Genomic DNA, 17,904 nt, shown 5'->3' with positions numbered 1-17,904 from the left:
TTCAACTGTGACGCAGTGGGCCCCGTCAGTGTGGTCTTCAACTGTGACGCAGTGGGCCCCGTCAGTGTGGTCTTCAACTGTGACGCAGTGGGCCCCGTCAGTGTGGTCTTCAACTGTGACGCAGTGGGCCCCGTCAGTGTGGTCTTCAACTGTGACGCAGTGGGCCCCATCAGTGTGGTCTTCAACTGTGACGCAGTGGGCCCCGTCAGTGTGGTCTTCAACTGTGACGCAGTGGGCCCCGTCAGTGTGGTCTTCAACTGTGACGCAGTGGGCCCCGTCAGTGTGGTCTTCAACTGTGACGCAGTGGGCCCCGTCAGTGTGGTCTTCAACTGTGAGGCAGTGGGCCCCGTCAGAGTGGTCTTCAACTGTGATGCAGTGGGCCCCGTCAGTGTGGTCTTCAACTGTGACGCAGTGGGCCCCGTCAGTGTGGTCTTCAACTGTGATGCAGTGGGCCCCGTCAGTGTGGTCTTCAACTGTGATGCAGTGGGCCCCGTCAGTGTGGTCTTCAACTGTGAGGCAGTGGGCCCCGTCAGTGTGGTCTTCAACTGTGATGCAGTGGGCCCCGTCAGTGTGGTCTTCAACTGTGAGGCAGTGGGCCCGGTCAGTGTGGTCTTCAAATGTGAGGCACTGGGCCCCGTCAGTGTGGTCTTCAACTGTGAGGCAGTGGGCCCCGTTAGTGTGGTCCTCGGCATTTAGACTTGTTTCAAGGAATTTAATGGACTTCGTATTACAGGGGGCCTGGTCACACACACACAACATTGATGACCTGTCGCATTTAAAGTAATTACTGTAAATTCCCCCACAATATAGTAGTGATGAAACTGGATTATTGTATTTAGACATTATTATTTACATTCAATCTTATACCTTTTAGTCTCTTTATTGCCTCAGCCAAAATATCAGTAGTCTCTTGGGCTGGTGTTTGCCGATTTAGCCAGGAAATATGTCTGCGTGCGAGACGTAAACAAGGCAGGGGTAAGTCAATGAAGTGTCTTATTAGTGAGTAAAATTCTAGGAAAGATAAACTGTAGTCATGTAGTCACTGATAGCTCGGTCACATAATTACCTGTTTCCATTGCGATGGAAGTCTCCTAACCACAACAACCATTTGCCTGATTGGCAACGTCGCCCTTGATGGTTAAAGCATTCGGTGGGGGGGTCTCTTTCACGATTATAATCTAGATGTTTTTCTATTGCCATTTTGTCAAACATTAGGGACATATTTATTTCGGTGTTGCTCATATTCCTGACCAGGAGTTCAAATCTTCTCCATGACAGAGTCGAGGAATCCGGGCTTCAAACTAAATTTAAAAAAATTAATATCATCTTTTAGATAATTTCTGAAACAATAAAGGAATCCTCTTGTAAAAGCAAACCATGTGTATGTGACCAATAAAATTTGATTTTTGATTGTTTTTAATAGTACTCTACGGTTCATTTAAACAGCAGCCATGTCCGGTTTTTTTTATAGCTAGAAATGTACCTTTGCTCCTAGCAGCCACAAGGTCATTTTGATGCTGCACTTGCGTAACAGGTGGTCTGCCTGCCACGCAGTCTCCTCGTGGATTGCATTATAATCGCCGTATAAAAATGCAGATTATCGATTGTTATAACTTGAAATCCGCCATGCCGATTTAATATAACATGTTTTACAGACATCTACCATAATTTAAGAGTTACAGCTTGATAAATTACCTTGAAATGACCCAGCGTCACAAATGATTGTCTTCTATTGATTGTGCAGCATAGCCTTGGATGTAATACAGCTGGACACATTGGTAAACTAACCTTAACTAGCTGCTTCATGCTAGTTGTGTTAAGCCCAGCTGTAGTTTAGTTTTCATTGCTGGTATGTGTAATACGTCAGTGGTCATTGATTTGGTGATTGATTGCATGGGTAGTCATGGATCCAGCCCATTACTGATTTCACAGCCAACGATGTGTGCTTCGCCATGCCTTAATTACTCCAAATGCATCTTCTCATTATGTAACTACATACCTTTCTGTTGGAAACTGGAAAATTGATTTTTACTCCCTTCCTCTGGACAGTATTGCAGCACATAGCCTCAACTTTGTAATAATTGCAGTCGTTATCTGTATCTTTGACAACAAACTGATGGCGTCCAAGATGGCGTAGCAGTAAGACGTCCTGTGTCCCTTGTATATATCGTCTTTTTTCGTTTTTACATATTTTCGTTTTTACATATTTTTTTCTTCGCATATCTTTTAAAACATTTTTAAACATTTCGCTAAACCTCAGCTTCCAAATACTCACCCAATGTAGCTATTTTTTCCTAAAGTATATATATTTACTTCGGAACCGGTACCCCTCAAACGGAACATCTTTCAGCTGGATCTTCACAACTAGTTATCTAGCTAAACCGCAACCCCGGATGATTACTGCTGGCTAGCGTTTCCACCCACTTAGCTTGAAGCTAGACCGGCCAGAGCCCCTGTGCTACCACCGTAGCATACTCCTGGGCTACAATACCTACCACCGTAGCATACTCCTTGGCTACAATACCCGGGCCCACAACCGGTCTATCGATGTCACCGCATGAAGAGGAATAAACAGACTCACCCCATCGCGACGTCCCCCAAAGGCTAACTCTTAAGCCCTTGCTATCTCCTTGCTTGCTATTTCGGCCTGTTAACTGCCAGCTTGTTTAGCCCCGGTCCGCTAACTGCTACCTTGTTTAGTCCCGGCCTACTAACTGCTAGCTTGTTAGCACAGGCTGAATCGCCGCGTCCCAAACACTCACTGGACCCATATTTACTCTCTTATCTCTTTTCGATTTTTAATTTGTTTATACCTTCCGGTAGCCTGCCTCACCCAATGTGATACGGAATCACAATTATTTTTAATTTTTAGAACACACTCAAGAACCTCCAGAAGCTAACCAGCTAACTAGCTACAAGCTATTTAGTCATTGTTAGTTTTTTTAAACCTGGATAACACTCACTAATCCAGCTTCCCTGCCCCCTGGACACTGATCACTTGGCTACATAGCTGATGCATGCTGGACTGTCCATTAATCACGGTACTCCATTCTGCTTGTTTATGTTTTATCTGTCGGCACCCTTTCCTAGTCAACGCCATTTTACCTGCTGTTGTTGTGCTAGCTGATTAGCTGTTGTTGTCTCACCTACTGTTTTAGCTAGCTTTCCCAATTCAACACCTGTGATTACTGTATGCCTCGCTATATGTCTCTCTCAAATGTCAATATGCCTTGTATACTATTGTTCAGGTTAGTTATCATTGTTTTAGTTCACAATGGAGCCCCTAGTTCCACTCTTCATACCCCTGATACCTCCTTTGTCCCACCTCCCACACATGCGGTGACCTCACCCATTACAACCAGCATGTCCAGAGATACAACCTCTCTCATCATCACCCAGTGCCTGGGCTTACCTCCGCTGTACCCGCACCCCACCATACCCCTGTCTGCGCATTATGCCCTGAATATATTCTACCATGCCCAGAAACCTGCTCCTCTTATTCTCTGTCCCCAATGCTCTAGGCGACCACTTTTGATAGCCTTTAGCCGCACCCTCATACTACTCCTTCTCTGTTCCGCGGGTGATGTGGAGGTAAACCCAGGCCCTGCATGTCCCCAGGCACCCTCATTTGTTGACTTCTGTGATCGAAAAAGCCTTGGTTTCATGCTTGTCAACATCAGAAGCCTCCTCCCTAAGTTTGTTTCACTCACTGCTTTAGCACACTCTGCTAACCCTGATGTCCTTGCCGTGTCTGAGTCCTGGCTCAGGAAGGCCACCAAAAATTCTGAGATTTCCATACCCAACTATAACATCTTCCGTCAAGATAGAACTGCCAAAGGGGGAGGAGTTAGCCTGCAAAGTAATGTCATACTTTCCAGGTCCATACCCAAACAGTTCAAACTACTAATTTTGAAAATTACTCTCTCCAGAAATAAGTATCTCACTGTTGCCGCCTGCTACCGACACCCCTCAGCTCCCAGCTGTGCCCTGGACACCATTTGTGAATTGATCGCCCCCCATCAAGCTTCAGAGTTTGTTCTTTTAGGTGACCTAAACTGGGATATGCTTAACACCCCGTCAGTCCTACAATCTAAGCTAGATGCCCTCAATCTCACACAAATCATCAAGGAGCCCACCAGGTACAACCCTAACTCTGTAAACAAGGGCACCCTCATAGACGTCATCCTGACCAACTGGCCCTCCAAATACACCTCCGCTGTCTTCAACCAGGATCTCAGCGATCACTGCCTCATTGCCTGTATCCGCTACGGAGCCGCAGTCAAACGACCACCCCTCATCACTGTCAAACGCTCCTTAAAACACTTCTGTGAGCAGGCCTTTCTAATCGACCTGGCCCGGGTATCCTGGAAGGATATTGACCTCATCCCGTCAGTTGAGGATGCCTGGTCATTCTTTAAAAGTAACTTCCTCACCATTTTAGATAAGCATGCTCCGTTCAAAAAATGCAGAACTAAGAACAGATACAGCCCTTGGTTCACTCCAGACCTGACTGCCCTCGACCAGCACAAAAACATCCTGTGGCGGACTGCAATAGCATCGAATAGTCCCGCGATATGCAACTGTTCAGGGAAGTCAGGAACAAATACACGCAGTCAGTCAGGAAAGCTAAGGCCAGCTTCTTCAGGCAGAAGTTTGCATCCTGTAGCTCCAACTCCAAAAAGTTCTGGGATACTGTGAAGTCCATGGAGAACAAGAGCACCTCCTCCCAGCTGCCCACTGCACTGAGGCTAGGTAACACGGTCACCACCGATAAATCCATGATTATCGAAAACTTCAACAAGCATTTCTCAACGGCTGGCCATGCCTTCCGCCTGGCTACCCCAACCTCGGCCAACAGCTCCGCCCCCCCCCCGCAGCTCCTCGCCCAAGCCCTTCCAGGTTCTCCTTTACCCAAATCCAGATAGCAGATGTTCTGAAAGAGCTGCAAAACCTGGACCCGTACAAATCAGCTGGGCTTGACAATCTGGACCCTCTATTTCTGAAACCATTGGCGCAACCCCTATTGTCGCAACCCCTATTACCAGCCTGTTCAACCTCTCTTTCATATCGTCTGAGATCCCCAAGGATTGGAAAGCTGCCGCAGTCATCCCCCTCTTCAAAGGGGGAGACACCCTGGACCCAAACTGTTACAGACCTATATCCATCCTGCCCTGCCTATCTAAGGTCTTTGAAAGCCAAGTCAACAAACAGGTCACTGACCATCTCGAATCCCACCGTACCTTCTCCGCTGTGCAATCTGGTTTCCGAGCCGGTCACGGGTGCACCTCAGCCACACTCAAGGTACTAAACAATATCATAACCGCCATCGATAAAAGACAGTACTGTGCAGCTGTCTTCATCAACCTTGCCAAGGCTTTCGACTCTGTCAATCACCATATTCTTATCGGCAGACTCAGTAGCCTCGGTTTTTCGGATGACTGCCTTGCCTGGTTCACCAATTACTTTGCAGACAGAGTTCAGTGTGTCAAATCGGAGGGCATGCTGTCCGGTCCTCTGGCAGTCTCTATGGGGGTGCCACAGGGTTCAATTCTCGGGCCGACTCTTTTCTCTGTATATATCAATGATGTTGCTCTTGCTGCGGGCGATTCCCTGATCCACCTCTACGCAGACGACACCATTCTATATACTTCCGGCCCGTCCTTGGACACTGTGCTATCTAACCTCCAAACAAGCTTCAATGCCATACAACACTCCTTCCGTGGCCTCCAACTGCTCTTAAACGCTAGTAAAACCAAATGCATGCTTTTCAACCGATCGCTGCCTGCACCCGCATGCCCGATGAGCATCACAACCCTGGATGGTTCCGACCTTGAATATGTGGACATCTATAAGTACCTAGGTGTCTGGCTAGACTGTAAACTCTCCTTCCAGACTCATATCAAACATCTCCAATCGAAAATCAAATCAAGAGTCGGCTTTCTATTCCGCAACAAAGCCTCCTTCACTCACGCCGCCAAACTTACCCTAGTAAAACTGACTATCCTACCGATCCTCGACTTCGGCGATGTCATCTACAAAATTGCTTCCAACACTCTACTCAGCAAACTGGATGCAGTTTATCACAGTGCCATCCGTTTTGTCACTAAAGCACCTTATACCACCCACCACTGCGACTTGTATGCTCTAGTCGGCTGGCCCTCCGCTACATATTCGTCGCCAGACCCACTGGCTCCAGGTCATCTACAAGTCCATGCTAGGTAAAGCTCCGCCTTATCTCAGTTCACTGGTCACGATGGCAACACCCATCCGTAAAACGCGCTCCAGCAGGTATATCTCACTGATCATCCCTAAAGCCAACACCTCATTTGGCCGCCTTTCGTTCCAGTACTCTGCTGCCTGTGACTGGAACGAATTGCAAAAATCCCTGAAATTGGAGACTTAGCTCCCTCACCAACTTCAAACATGTGCTATCTGAGCAGCTAACCGATCGCTGCAGCTGTACATAGTCTATTGGTAAATAGCCCACCCATTCTCACCTACCTCATCCCCATACTGTTTTTATTTATTTACTTTTCTGCTCTTTTGCACACCAGTATCTCTACCTGTACATGACCATCTGATCATTTATCACTCCAGTGTTAATCTGCAAAATTGTAATTATTCGCCAACCTCCTCATGCCTTTTGCACACAATGTATATAGACTCCCCTTTTTTTCTACTGTGTTATTGACTTGTTAATTGTTTACTCCATGTGTAACTCTGTGTTGTCTGTTCACACTGCTATGCTTTATCTTGGCCAGGTCGCAGTTGCAAATGAGAACTTGTTCTCAACTAGCCTTCCTGGTTAAATAAAGGTGAAAAAAAAATGAGATTCCAGCTCAACAATTTCATAATAAAACGGGAAATTCGATTTGAATGATTCGTGTTGCTTCTTCCCCGTAAACAAAAAAACAGAACAGTAAACAAGGTATTGATGACATATGTTTCTTATCGTAAAAATAAGTTGATTCACAGAAGGAGTACTGGTAGTGGGAGAACTTGCAAAGACATTGATTTGTAGCTATTAAAACTAAGTACATTTGGGGGGGGGGGGTGAGTTGTGAATTAGCCAGCTAGTTAGATATATACTTGGGACAAGCTGGCTACCGTCAAAAAGAGGATGAAGAACATTTGTGCCTTACTGAATCACGTTCATTAGGAAAACACACACTATCTAGTGCACACGTCCTAAATAAAGTCATATCCATAAACAATTAGGTAAGTCTACCAAATGTTGTGCACTCTGTTTGAATGTTAAATGACGAGACAGAGGCATTGATGCGAGTAACCAGTCTTGCTCGGTACATCACAACACATCCGGGTATCTCAAGCACCCCGGTAAAACACAGTTGCAGTAATGAACATTTACCAACAGATGGCATCACTGTGCCATTTTACACCCATAACACACTTTGTTACAGATTTTAGTTTTGGAAACAGCAGGGGGGGGGGGGGGGGGGAGTCAGATCGCTATGATCGCCAGGAAATTTACTTTTGGTGTCTATTTTCAATTGTTGCGCAACTGTTGATGTTAGGTAGGCAGCGACAGTAGCTGAATGATGTTAACATCTTAAGGTTTTGTTTCATTAAATGTATTTTATTTCATCTGGGTGCTTGCGTCACCTACTAATGTTACGCCCCTGAAAACAGGGGAGAAATAATCACGAGAGTGATACGGTGTTGTATTCTCAATTCAACGTTTAGTGTCATAATTTCACAAAAGTAACACATTACAAAACAACAGAAAACCCATTATACAAATAACACAGCAAAATATCTTATTAACAACGCACATGTTCATTCACAATCGACATAAGATGACAGCTACTCTCAGTACGATGCTATTCTTCATTTCAACCGAGCAGGGCTAATATTACTCTCTTCAAACTTAACTCTAACTTCCTCAAGACGTTACTAAGACACACCTTAAACACTCTTGACATGTTAGCGAGTTATAACATTTAAATTACTATTTTTATCATCAATAAAGTACCTGAAAACAGGGGAGAAATAATCACGAGAGTGATACGGTGTTGTATTCTCAATTCAACGTTGAGTGTAATGAGAAAAGACCCAGATTTTCCACAAGGAATATGGGTGGAGACCAGAGCAATCGATCTCCGGCTCATAGATTAAGAGCATTTCGTAGATCACAGATTAACACTTTTAGGCACTACAAAATAAAGTAATCAATATAACGTTTACACATTACTCTCACAATTTGTACCCTTTGACAGATTTTAACTTTAACACAATTATATGAATGTTATCAATCTCTATCAACTAATACTGAATGCATCTTTTTAACCTTAGATGTTTTAAGATCCTCACATACTATGAATTTACTAATACTTTTTAAAGTATAACAGGCTATGAATATTTCCTTTAACCTGTCACACTAACACCCTGGTACAACCCGTAGCTCCCGTTCTCCTCAGTCTGAGAAAACACTGAGAGAAAGGTATGTGTTGCAGATTACTCCTTAAGTCCATAACGTGATATAAATAAAACATCCCGATGTTAATGCTGTAGATATTGTGATAGGGGAGTGTGAGACTATTGAAACATGTAACTTTCAGTGTTTTATTGTTATTAATATAGTTTACAGAGTGCTAAAAGTGCTGCTGTTGCCAGCTAGCATGCCTTTCTATGCTGCAGACGGTTAGCTGAGCTGCCCACTGGTGCTGGCGTTGCATTATGGGAGATGTAGTTTTGCCCTCTACGGTCTGAATGGGAAAGAGACGAACTTGTTTGTGTTGCAGTGTTTTTGTACATGAGTTGTTGTATTTTGGGACGGTCAACACTGAAAGCACCTCACAATGTATTGGGGATGTGAGACAGGATATGTGTTTTACCTTTCTTCATGCTCCTGTGTAGAACAACTTGTCAGATGGTGCATTGGAGACTGATGTGTTCCTGTCCTGTCTTTTCACAATACTATTGCAGATCAACATAAGCCAGCAGCATACCACCCTGCATACCACCGCTGGCTTGCTTCTGAAGCGAAGCAGGGTTGGTCCTGGTCAGTCCCTGGAAGGGAGACCAAATGCTGCTGGAAGTGGTGTTGGAGGGCCAGTAGGAGGCACTCTTTCATCTGGTCTAAAAAATATCCCAATACCCCAAGGCAGTGATTGGGGACACTACCCTGTATAGGGTGTTGTCTTTTGGCTGGGATGTTAAACGGGTGTCCTGACTCTCTGAGGTCATTAAAGATCCCATGACACTGATCGTAAGAGTAAAGGTGTTTACCCTTAAGGTCCTGGCTAATCCCCAGTTTACCATTGGCTCATTCATCCCCCTCCTCTCCCCTGTAACTATTCCCCAGGTCATTGCTGAAAATGAGAACATATTCTCAGTCAACTTACCTGGTAAAATAACGGATAAATAAATATAAATAAAAAATGTATTCATTAAAATAATATGGGGTGGAAGCTATTGACGTTTTAAGAAAGTATTTTTAATATAAAGTCAATTTAAGTTGGTAGAATATCACCAAAGTCAAACAATACAAAAATACAAAGAGATGGGGAAACATGTTTTATATTAAGTTGAACATGTGCTCTTTATGACAGAATGTTAGAATTAGGTGAAATAAAAGTTACACTCCCCAAAAGGGTACTCAATTGGTGGAATGACCCAAGTACTGAACTGGAGGTGTGAGAGCTAACGATGTGTCTACTGTTGCTTTCTCCTCAGATTCTTAGAGAAGCTATTTCAATCTGATATTTCTCCTATGGTCTAACATAGATGTGTATAGAGGACTCCTCTCTAATATAACATGTCACACATTGTATCAAACTGATGGAATGTCAGGTGTCTCATTGAAAGTCTAACATCTACCATGACTACTGGATGTTTCAATTCTAATAAATAACAAAACAATCCACACCGTAACAACAATATTGCTTTAAAAAAATGCTTTTATTAAAGAGTAAAACTTTGCAAACAAAAATGACATCATCAAACATCACTGGCCTGACTTGAGCAGCTCTGCCCGGGGATGGAGCCAGCAACTTAGCTGCTACCGGTCCGGTCCAGGCTACCTGCAGACCTCCTCCCAGACCTCCTTTTCAGCACCTCCCCTTAATTAACAGGAGAGGTGGTGGAAATGATCAGAGTTGCATTCAACTTGAATAAAGATGAGAAACTCTGGTCTGTGGAGCCACTGGTCTGAGGGGAGGACTTCTGTTTAAACCATTTCCATTTGGGGATATTTTCTAGGACTGTAGAGGTGGTGATCAGAGATGAATTTAACTTGGATAAAGCTGGGAGTCTCTGTTCTGGGGAGGAGGGTCACTGACCTTAGATGGTTTGTTGCCTGATAAAGAGGATACTTGCTGGCTTGAGGAGACTATAATGTTTTGAGGAGGAAATGTGGCTTGATGACTTAAAGAGGAGGAGGAATTATTGGGCGACACTTTTAATTACCAACGTAACCTCAGTGGAACTGTGGCTTCATCGAGTTCCAGCTCTAGGCAGACAGCACATCAGGAAGGCTGTAAGACATCACAGAGACAGGTAAGTATCTATATATTTACATTGGTTTTGCATGTACACTAAACCCTCAGATTTGGATAATGTCACTTTTTAAAGTGATGACATGTATATTAACAGTGTAAAACATGAATAGATGTTTAAACATTCTTTACCCCATCCTAATTTTCTTCCAGATGCTTGGCTTTTTCTTGTTCTTGGAGGTTGGCTCTGATGTTTCAACCTCTTCTGGAGCTTCTCGCTGCTGGCTGTCTGGCGCCTCCTGTTGGTTCTCTGGCCCCTCCTGCTGGTTCTCTGAACTCCCCTCCTGGTTCTCTGCCCATGCCTGTTGCCTCCTTGGCCCCTCCTGCTGGCCATCTCCAGATGCAACAGGCTCTTGGCTTACTTGTTGGCCTGTCGCCCACCCCGGCAATTCCTGACCTTGGTTGTAGTCGTGGCTGTGTTGGGTGGTTGGACACCGGGTGATGTACTGGGTGCTGAACTTCTGGATTTGCTCATCAGCCTCCAGATTAATCTGCTCCAGGTACTTTTCCTTCATCTTCTCCCTCTCCTCCTTCAGTTGTTGATGAGTGTGTTTTTTAAGCAGCGACTGCACTCTCCACTGCTTATTGAAGTCCTCCAACTTCTTCCTTCTCTCCTCAGCCTCCAGCAGCTCCTTCCTCTTCTCCCTCTCTCTCTCTGCCCGGGTCATGGTTAGCCTTATAGGTCCAGGGATGACTTGAAGGGGAGAAGAAGTAGAGTTCTCATTCAACTTCGTGGATCTGGTGTCAACTTAAATGTAATGGACACAGGGAATGAGGAATAGAAAACCCAGTTGGATCTCAATGATTCTTTACTCTTCTCATTTGAGCATGGCATGGAATTTGTTAATAAATTAAAATAATTCCCATCCCGAATTCACCTGACCCAAAGTTTAATATGAGTCCCAAATGGCACCTATTCTTTGTAAAGTGCCAGGGCCAGCCCTAGGCATATGCGATTGCTTAGGGCCCCATGGCAACTAGGGGCCCCCTGACCCCCAAAAACCTTTTTGGTCAAATTACCCAGGGGCCTTGAACTACAGTGAGCCCCCATTAATTTTGTTAGTCAATTTCATTCAGATATTATCTTAACATGCCATAAGTCATGGCAAAATGTGTAGAATTGCAGCAAACTTTAAAAAATGCAATATGTTCTCGACGTCCCGTTGCAAAGTGTAGATTGGGAGGAAATGTAGTCAAAAACCTGAACAAAATGTTTCTTAGGGCCTCAAAAGGCTATGATGCACTACTTTAGACCAGGGTCATTGAGATCCAGTTGAGTTTTCCATTCTAAATTCCCTGTGTACAGTACATTTAAGTTGATACCAGATCAGCTTGACCATTTTGGACAGTAGTTTTATATTGAAACAATGATGCAACATGATGACTGGTGTGGAACGTATGTGTGTAGAGGAGACTACAGAGTATGATGTCATAAGCAGAGGGAAAACAGGTCTTACCTATGTGGACGATCTTATCGCCCTCCTCAGCTTCTCTCTGACAGGTTCTCTCTATCTTTTTGAGGTTCCTCTTCTCCCACTTCTTGTTTATCCAGCCCACGGCTCTCCTTCGGATACTTTTATCAGGTGGGAGAATGTCCTCCTTGTCATCTTCCTTCTCCTCCTCCTCTTCAGTGTCCTCTAAGTCACCCCTCTTGTTCTCAAGCATCTCCCTTCTTTCCTCTTCCGACATCTCCTCTTTTTCTTTACCTCTAAAATCTTCTCTCTCTCTGATTAAAGATAAATGGCCTTCAATGGCTCTCTTTCTCTGCTCCTCTCTCTCTTCCTCTCTCTGCTTCTCCTCCTCTCTAATTCTGAACATTTCTTTCTGTCTAGCAATTTCAATCTCTCGTTTTTTATCCTGCTCCTCTTGTTGTCTTGCCCTCTCCTGTTTTCTTTCCATCTCCAGCCGTCTTTCCTCCTTCTCCCTCCTGATTTGTTGTCCTCTTTCTATGTGTTCTCGTTCCCCCTTCAACACTTCTAACCTCCTCTCTTTACGCCTATTGAAGACTTCCCGTGCTTTTGCTTTAACATTAACTACTACATGTTTCTTCATGCTTACTTCCTTTCCTCTCTCTTCTCTTTCCCTGTACTCTTCCTCTGCTTCCTTAATCACTTCCTGCTTTTCTTCCATCTCTCTCTCCTGTTCTATCTCCAGTTCATTCTGTCCCTCAACTTCCCCCAAAATATTTTTCTGCCCCTCCTTTCTTCTTCCTGCTTTCTCCCTTTCTCTCATAATCATATTTTCTCTCTCCATCTCTTTCTGTTGCTGATCTTTTAATTCCATCTCTCTCTGATTCTCATTGCCTTTCTCCCTTTCTTTCTCCTTCTCTTTTTGTTTCTGTCTCTCCTCTTGTTGTTGTCGTCTCTGTATCTCTTCTATCTCTCTCTGTCTCTTGTTCACCCTCTCTCTTCCCTCCTCCATGTCAATTTGCTTCTGTTTCCATATATCTTCTTCTTGATCTCTCTCAAACATTATCTTTCTCTCATCTTGTTGTTGTCGTCTCTCTTTCTCATCCATCTCTCTCTGTCTCTCTTTCTCCCTTTCTCTTTCTTCCTCTTCCATCTCTATTTGCTTCTGTTTACATCTTTCTTCTTCAATCTCTCTTTCAATCTCTCTCTGTCTCTCTCCTTCTATTTCCATAATTTTCTGTCTCTTCTCCATTCTCTTCCTTTTGGTCTCTCTCTGTCTCTCTTTCTCCCTTTCTCGTTCTTCCTCTTCCATCTCTATTTGCTTCTGTTTACATCTTTCTTCTTCAATCTCTCTTTCAATCTCTCTCTGTCTCTCTTCTTCTCTTTCCATAATTTTCTGTCTCTTCTCCATTCTCTTCCTTTCAATCTGTCTCTGTCTCTCTTTCTCCCTCTCTCTTTCTTCCTCTTCCATCTCTATTTGCTTCTGTTTACATCTTTCTTCATCGTTCTCTCTTTCAATCTGCCTCTGTCTCTCTTTTTCCCTCTCTTGTTCTTCCTCTTCCATCTCTATTTGCTTCTGTTTACATCTTTCTTCTTCAATCTCTCTTTCAATCTCTCTCTGTCTCTCTTCTTCTATTTCCATAATTTTCTGTCTCTTCTCCATTCTCTTCCTTTTGATCTCTCTCTGTCTCTCTTTCTCCCTTTCTCGTTCTTCCTCTTCCATCTCTATTTGCTTCTGTTTACATCTTTCTTCTTCAATCTCTCTTTCAATCTCTCTCTGTCTCTCTCCTTCTATTTCCATAATTTTCTGTCTCTTCTCCATTCTCTTCCTTTTGGTCTCTCTCTGTCTCTCTTTCTCCCTTTCTCGTTCTTCCTCTTCCATCTCTATTTGCTTCTGTTTACATCTTTCTTCTTCAATCTCTCTTTCAATCTCTCTCTGTCTCTCTTCTTCTCTTTCCATAATTTTCTGTCTCTTCTCCATTCTCTTCCTTTCAATCTGTCTCTGTCTCTCTTTCTCCCTCTCTCTTTCTTCCTCTTCCATCTCTATTTGTTTCTGTTTACATCTTTCTTCATCGTTCTCTCTTTCAATCTGCCTCTGTCTCTCTTTTTTTTCCCTTTCTCTCTTTCTTCCTCTTCCATCTCTATTTGCTTCTGTATACATCTTTCTTCATCGTTCTCTCTTTCAATCTGCCTCTGTCTCTCTTTTTCCCCTCTCTCTTTCTTCCTCTTCCATCTCTATGTGCTTCTGTTTGCGTCTCTCTTCTTCTCTCTCTATCTCCTTCTTCTTCTCATCTTCTTGTTGTCTCTGTTTTAGTGTTTTCTCCATTCTCTTTCTTTCTACCTCTTTCTGTTTGTTGTCCTCACCCTCCATCTTATCCTCCGTGTCCATTTGGTTCTGTTTCCATTTATATTTGTCTGTTTTCATATTTTCTAATTCTATCCGCTGTTCCTTGATTTTCTTGAAGACTTCCTCCAATTCAGACGTCTTTTTGTCATTGATGAGGTCTGTCTCCATCTCCATCTCTCTCTCCACTCTATTTTTCATCTCCTCTTCACTTCGTCTCCAATCATTTTTTCTCTCTCTGTCTCTATCAAATGTTCTCTCTGGTTGAGTCTCGTCTTTCAATCTAATCTCTTCTTTCATTCTCACAACCTCTCTGTCTAACACTAGGACATTTTGGTTAACCTGTTTCACTCTCTCATTCTGTCTTCTAAACGCTTCTTTCGCTCTTTCAAATTTGATTTTGTATTGAATCTCTTTTGTTGTCATTTCTTCTTTCAGTCTCTCAACCTCTCTCTCTAACTCTTTTACCTTTTCGTTAACCAGTTTGTCTTTCTCATTCTCTGCAATACGCACGTCTCTTTCTCTTTCAAATGTTATTTCCTTCTCAATCTCTTTCAATCTCTCAATCTCTCGTTCTAACGCTTTTATCGTTTCTTCTGCCTGTTCCACTTTCTTCTTCATTTCTTGACTTTCCAATTCTGCTTTTCTCTCTCTTTCCCTCTCTCTTCCTGTCTCAATAGGTTTGTTGTTCCAGGCCAGTCTTGGTCGCTGATCCTCCATGACTTTCTGCCATAGCCTCAATCTCTCAATCTCTTGCTTCATTTTAAAAGGTAAAATTAGTGATAATCTATGACCAAGACATACTTTCAAGGGATTTGCAGAGAATGATACACAGAAATACAACCTAGAGCTTGGTAATTGAATCAAACACTGGACAACATCAATAGCAGGGTCATTTTGATCAATTCATCTGGACAATTCATTGTCAATTAATGTATTATCACGGTTTGAAAAAATTGAGACATTTTATGAAATTCCGATTACAATTTGTGTGATGTTACAACAATGTTGCCTCTGATGTTTATGCTTGTAGAAATGACTCCTACAGATGATGCTTCACTAATGCAACTATTTCCAACCTGCACAGATACAGTTATCAAAAACAACAACAGTAATGACGTTAATAAGAAAGTGGATATTCAACCGGCAGAAGAAAGGCAGAGGGGTTGAGATAAATGAAGGTTAGGTTCAGGACCCAGGGTTGGGTTAAGGTAAAGGTTAGGTATAGTTTCAGTGAGGTTAAGGTAAGGGTTAAGGAAAGGAATACAAGTTAACATTGGGTTAGCGTACCACTGTCTGCCACTATTCATTTTCAGCTGGGTGAATATACACTGCCTTTTAATAATAACAATGACATGTCTTACGTGGGCCAGTTGTAGGTCCACCATCAGTAGATCCAGCAGTTGTTTGAGTCTGTGGATCTCCTGCATTTTCCTTTGGTTATCCTTCGTTTCTGTGGCTCTCTCTGCCTCCCTCTGTCTCTCTCCCTCCCACTGTCTCTCTGCCTCCCTCTGTCTCTCTGCCTCCCTCTGTCTCTCTGCCTCCCTCTGTCTCTCTCCCTCCCACTGTCTCTCTGCCTTCCTCTGTCTCTCTGCTTCCCTCTGTCTCTTTGCATCTCTCAGGCTCTCTGCCTCCCTCTGTCTCTCTGCTTCCCTCTGGCTCTCTGCCTCTCTCTGGCTCTCTGCTTCCCTCTGGCTCTCTGCCTCCCTCAGTCTCAGGATCTCAGCCTTCCACTCTTTCATGATACCCCTTTCTACTCTTCTTCTCCTCCTTTCATCTTGTAAAAGGGCTCGGAGATGGTCTGTCTCAGACTGTAATTGTTCAAGGTCCTTCTCCTTTCCACCATTCCTCTTCTTTTCCTCCTCCCAGAGGCACACTTGAAGTCTGTCCATCTCCTTTTTCTGGTTTCGGATCGTTCGATCCTTCCCCCTCAACTCAAGCATGTGGGCTTCCTTCTCTGTACAGGTCTTCTTCTCTTCTCTCAGGAAGTGAACCTCCATCTCTGCCTGCTGGTAGCTGGGAGCAAAGGAAGGTCAACACATTATTTAGGAAGTGAACTCAGACAATTTACTACAATATTACAATAATAATTCAACTTCTGCTCAATTTAACTGTCTTTAATAACACAAATCACACAACTGTGACTTACAGTAGGTGAATGTGATGAGTTGACTGTCCATGATGGCCAGAGGTGGGTCATGTGTCACTCTGGTCCAGGGCGTTACGTACAGCTTGCAGACACTGAGCCTTCCTTCAGCAAGCCACACATAATGCCCTGGACCACAGCTAGGTTATGTGATGAATGACTTACAGACTGTTCCACATGATAGGAGGGGGTAAGAAGACAGTCCCAGTAGGAGACGGAGATCGTCCAGAAGAAGAAGAGCTGTCCATCTCCTCAGAGGCTGCAGGAAAGGTCTACAAGTTTTATTTCTGGAAAATAAAGAGATGCCTTCGTTCAGCAACAATGTGTGTTTCTATGTTTCTGTCACTAGATGGTGCCATTGTACACAACATTTACTCACCAGGTCAGTGAAACAGTCTTCAGAGTTGAGTCCTCAAGCTCTAGCCTACAACCCATCATGCATCAGCACAACTAATATAATAATACCTCATCACAACTTCATAATCACAGTACACCTGGATTGTGTTCACAAAGTGTTTCAGGATAGGAGTGCTGATCTAGGATCAGGTCGCCTCCTGTCCATCAAAACGTATTCAGTTTAATTTAAAAGACCAAACTGATTATTGATCAGCACTCCTTCTATGAGACTTTGTGAATATGAGCCTATGTGAAAGAACCTTTCTGGCATATGCTGGCTAGACAGTACACAGACAATTCAGATAGTCCGACAGACAGACAGAAGAGGAAATACAGATGGAGTGATTGATTGCAACAGAAATAAAAAAGCGGATGGTTAATGTATTGTAAACTTCTGTAAATATTTGACTCACCTCAAATCACACGTGTCAAACCTCAGTTTTAGTGTGGAACCGAATAATATCTTCGGCATTAACTTTCTCTGTTCTAGAACTGTATTGTTGCGTCATTTGGAACGCTTGATGGTCATAATCCGTTCACCGCGCCTGCTTGATTGACAGCTAGGGGTTCTCCTGCGCATCAGTGTCCAAAAGTCATATCGTTTCGCTACTCATAATTGATAAAGACATTTATAACTATTTTCACTTGACTTTTATTTCGTGTATTTTTGCCTAAGGTTATTTGGAATTCTATGTTGTGTGATTTGTCTTTGTATGGGCCTAAAGTTCAATGAAATACAAACAGCAAACATAGCCTACACACATTTCCCACACAAATACAAATGTGGGTGTTTAGTGAGAACACAAAATAATAACATTACAGCCATAACTGTACAAACAAACATACAATCACAACTCTTTCCCCACTATTTGTCATTTCTGCAGTGAGGATTCACCCCTTTAGATAATGATGTTGTAATTTATTTACAGAAAAACGTTGTTCTGAGCTCAACAAACAGTAGTAGCAGTTTGCAAATCATAGAGCCGGGTGAATGGCTCTTTCACCGATGCAATTCGGTTCCCGAGGTTCAACAAAAAGATCCGTTCAGAAAGAGCCGTTCGTTCGTGAACGACACATCACCACACTGCAGTT

General features: G+C 43.4%; 1 protein-coding gene and 1 long non-coding RNA gene across 2 annotated transcripts; one reads left to right on the top strand and one right to left on the bottom strand.

The window, feature by feature from the left end:
• Positions 1 to 10,427: 10,427 nt before the first annotated feature.
• LOC135508521 (uncharacterized) lies at positions 10,428 to 16,727 on the top strand. Its single transcript, XR_010450809.1, has 3 exons — positions 10,428 to 10,518; positions 10,671 to 11,017; positions 16,601 to 16,727. It is a non-coding gene; the product is annotated as an uncharacterized LOC135508521 (long non-coding RNA).
• Positions 10,441 to 11,187, bottom strand: LOC135508520 (transcription factor SPT20 homolog). The gene is made up of 2 exons (XM_064928772.1): positions 10,650 to 11,187; positions 10,441 to 10,496 (listed from the first exon to the last, which is right to left on the bottom strand). The coding sequence occupies exons 1-2, from the start codon at positions 11,183 to 11,185 to the stop codon at positions 10,472 to 10,474; spliced, it is 561 nt and encodes a 186-aa protein (XP_064784844.1). The 5' UTR covers positions 11,186 to 11,187; the 3' UTR covers positions 10,441 to 10,471.
• Positions 16,728 to 17,904: the final 1,177 nt, after the last annotated feature.

Source organism: Oncorhynchus masou, chromosome 21 (assembly GCF_036934945.1).
Source record: "Oncorhynchus masou masou isolate Uvic2021 chromosome 21, UVic_Omas_1.1, whole genome shotgun sequence".
NCBI lineage: Eukaryota > Metazoa > Chordata > Actinopteri > Salmoniformes > Salmonidae > Oncorhynchus > Oncorhynchus masou.
The sequence above is the reverse complement of the archived record's forward strand: the minus strand, read 5'-3'. Positions and strand labels throughout refer to the sequence as shown.

What these genes read in the sequence shown, in the direction of transcription:
- LOC135508520 (XM_064928772.1), bottom strand. Translation starts at nt 11,185, where the DNA reads ATGACCCGGGCAGAGAGAGAGAGGGAGAAGAGGAAGGAGCTGCTGGAG. An exon ending in TGGAAGAAAATTAGGATGGG is followed by an intron (nt 10,497 to 10,649) that starts GTAAAGAATGTT and finishes GATGTCTTACAG; the next exon opens with CCTTCCTGATGTGCTGTCTG.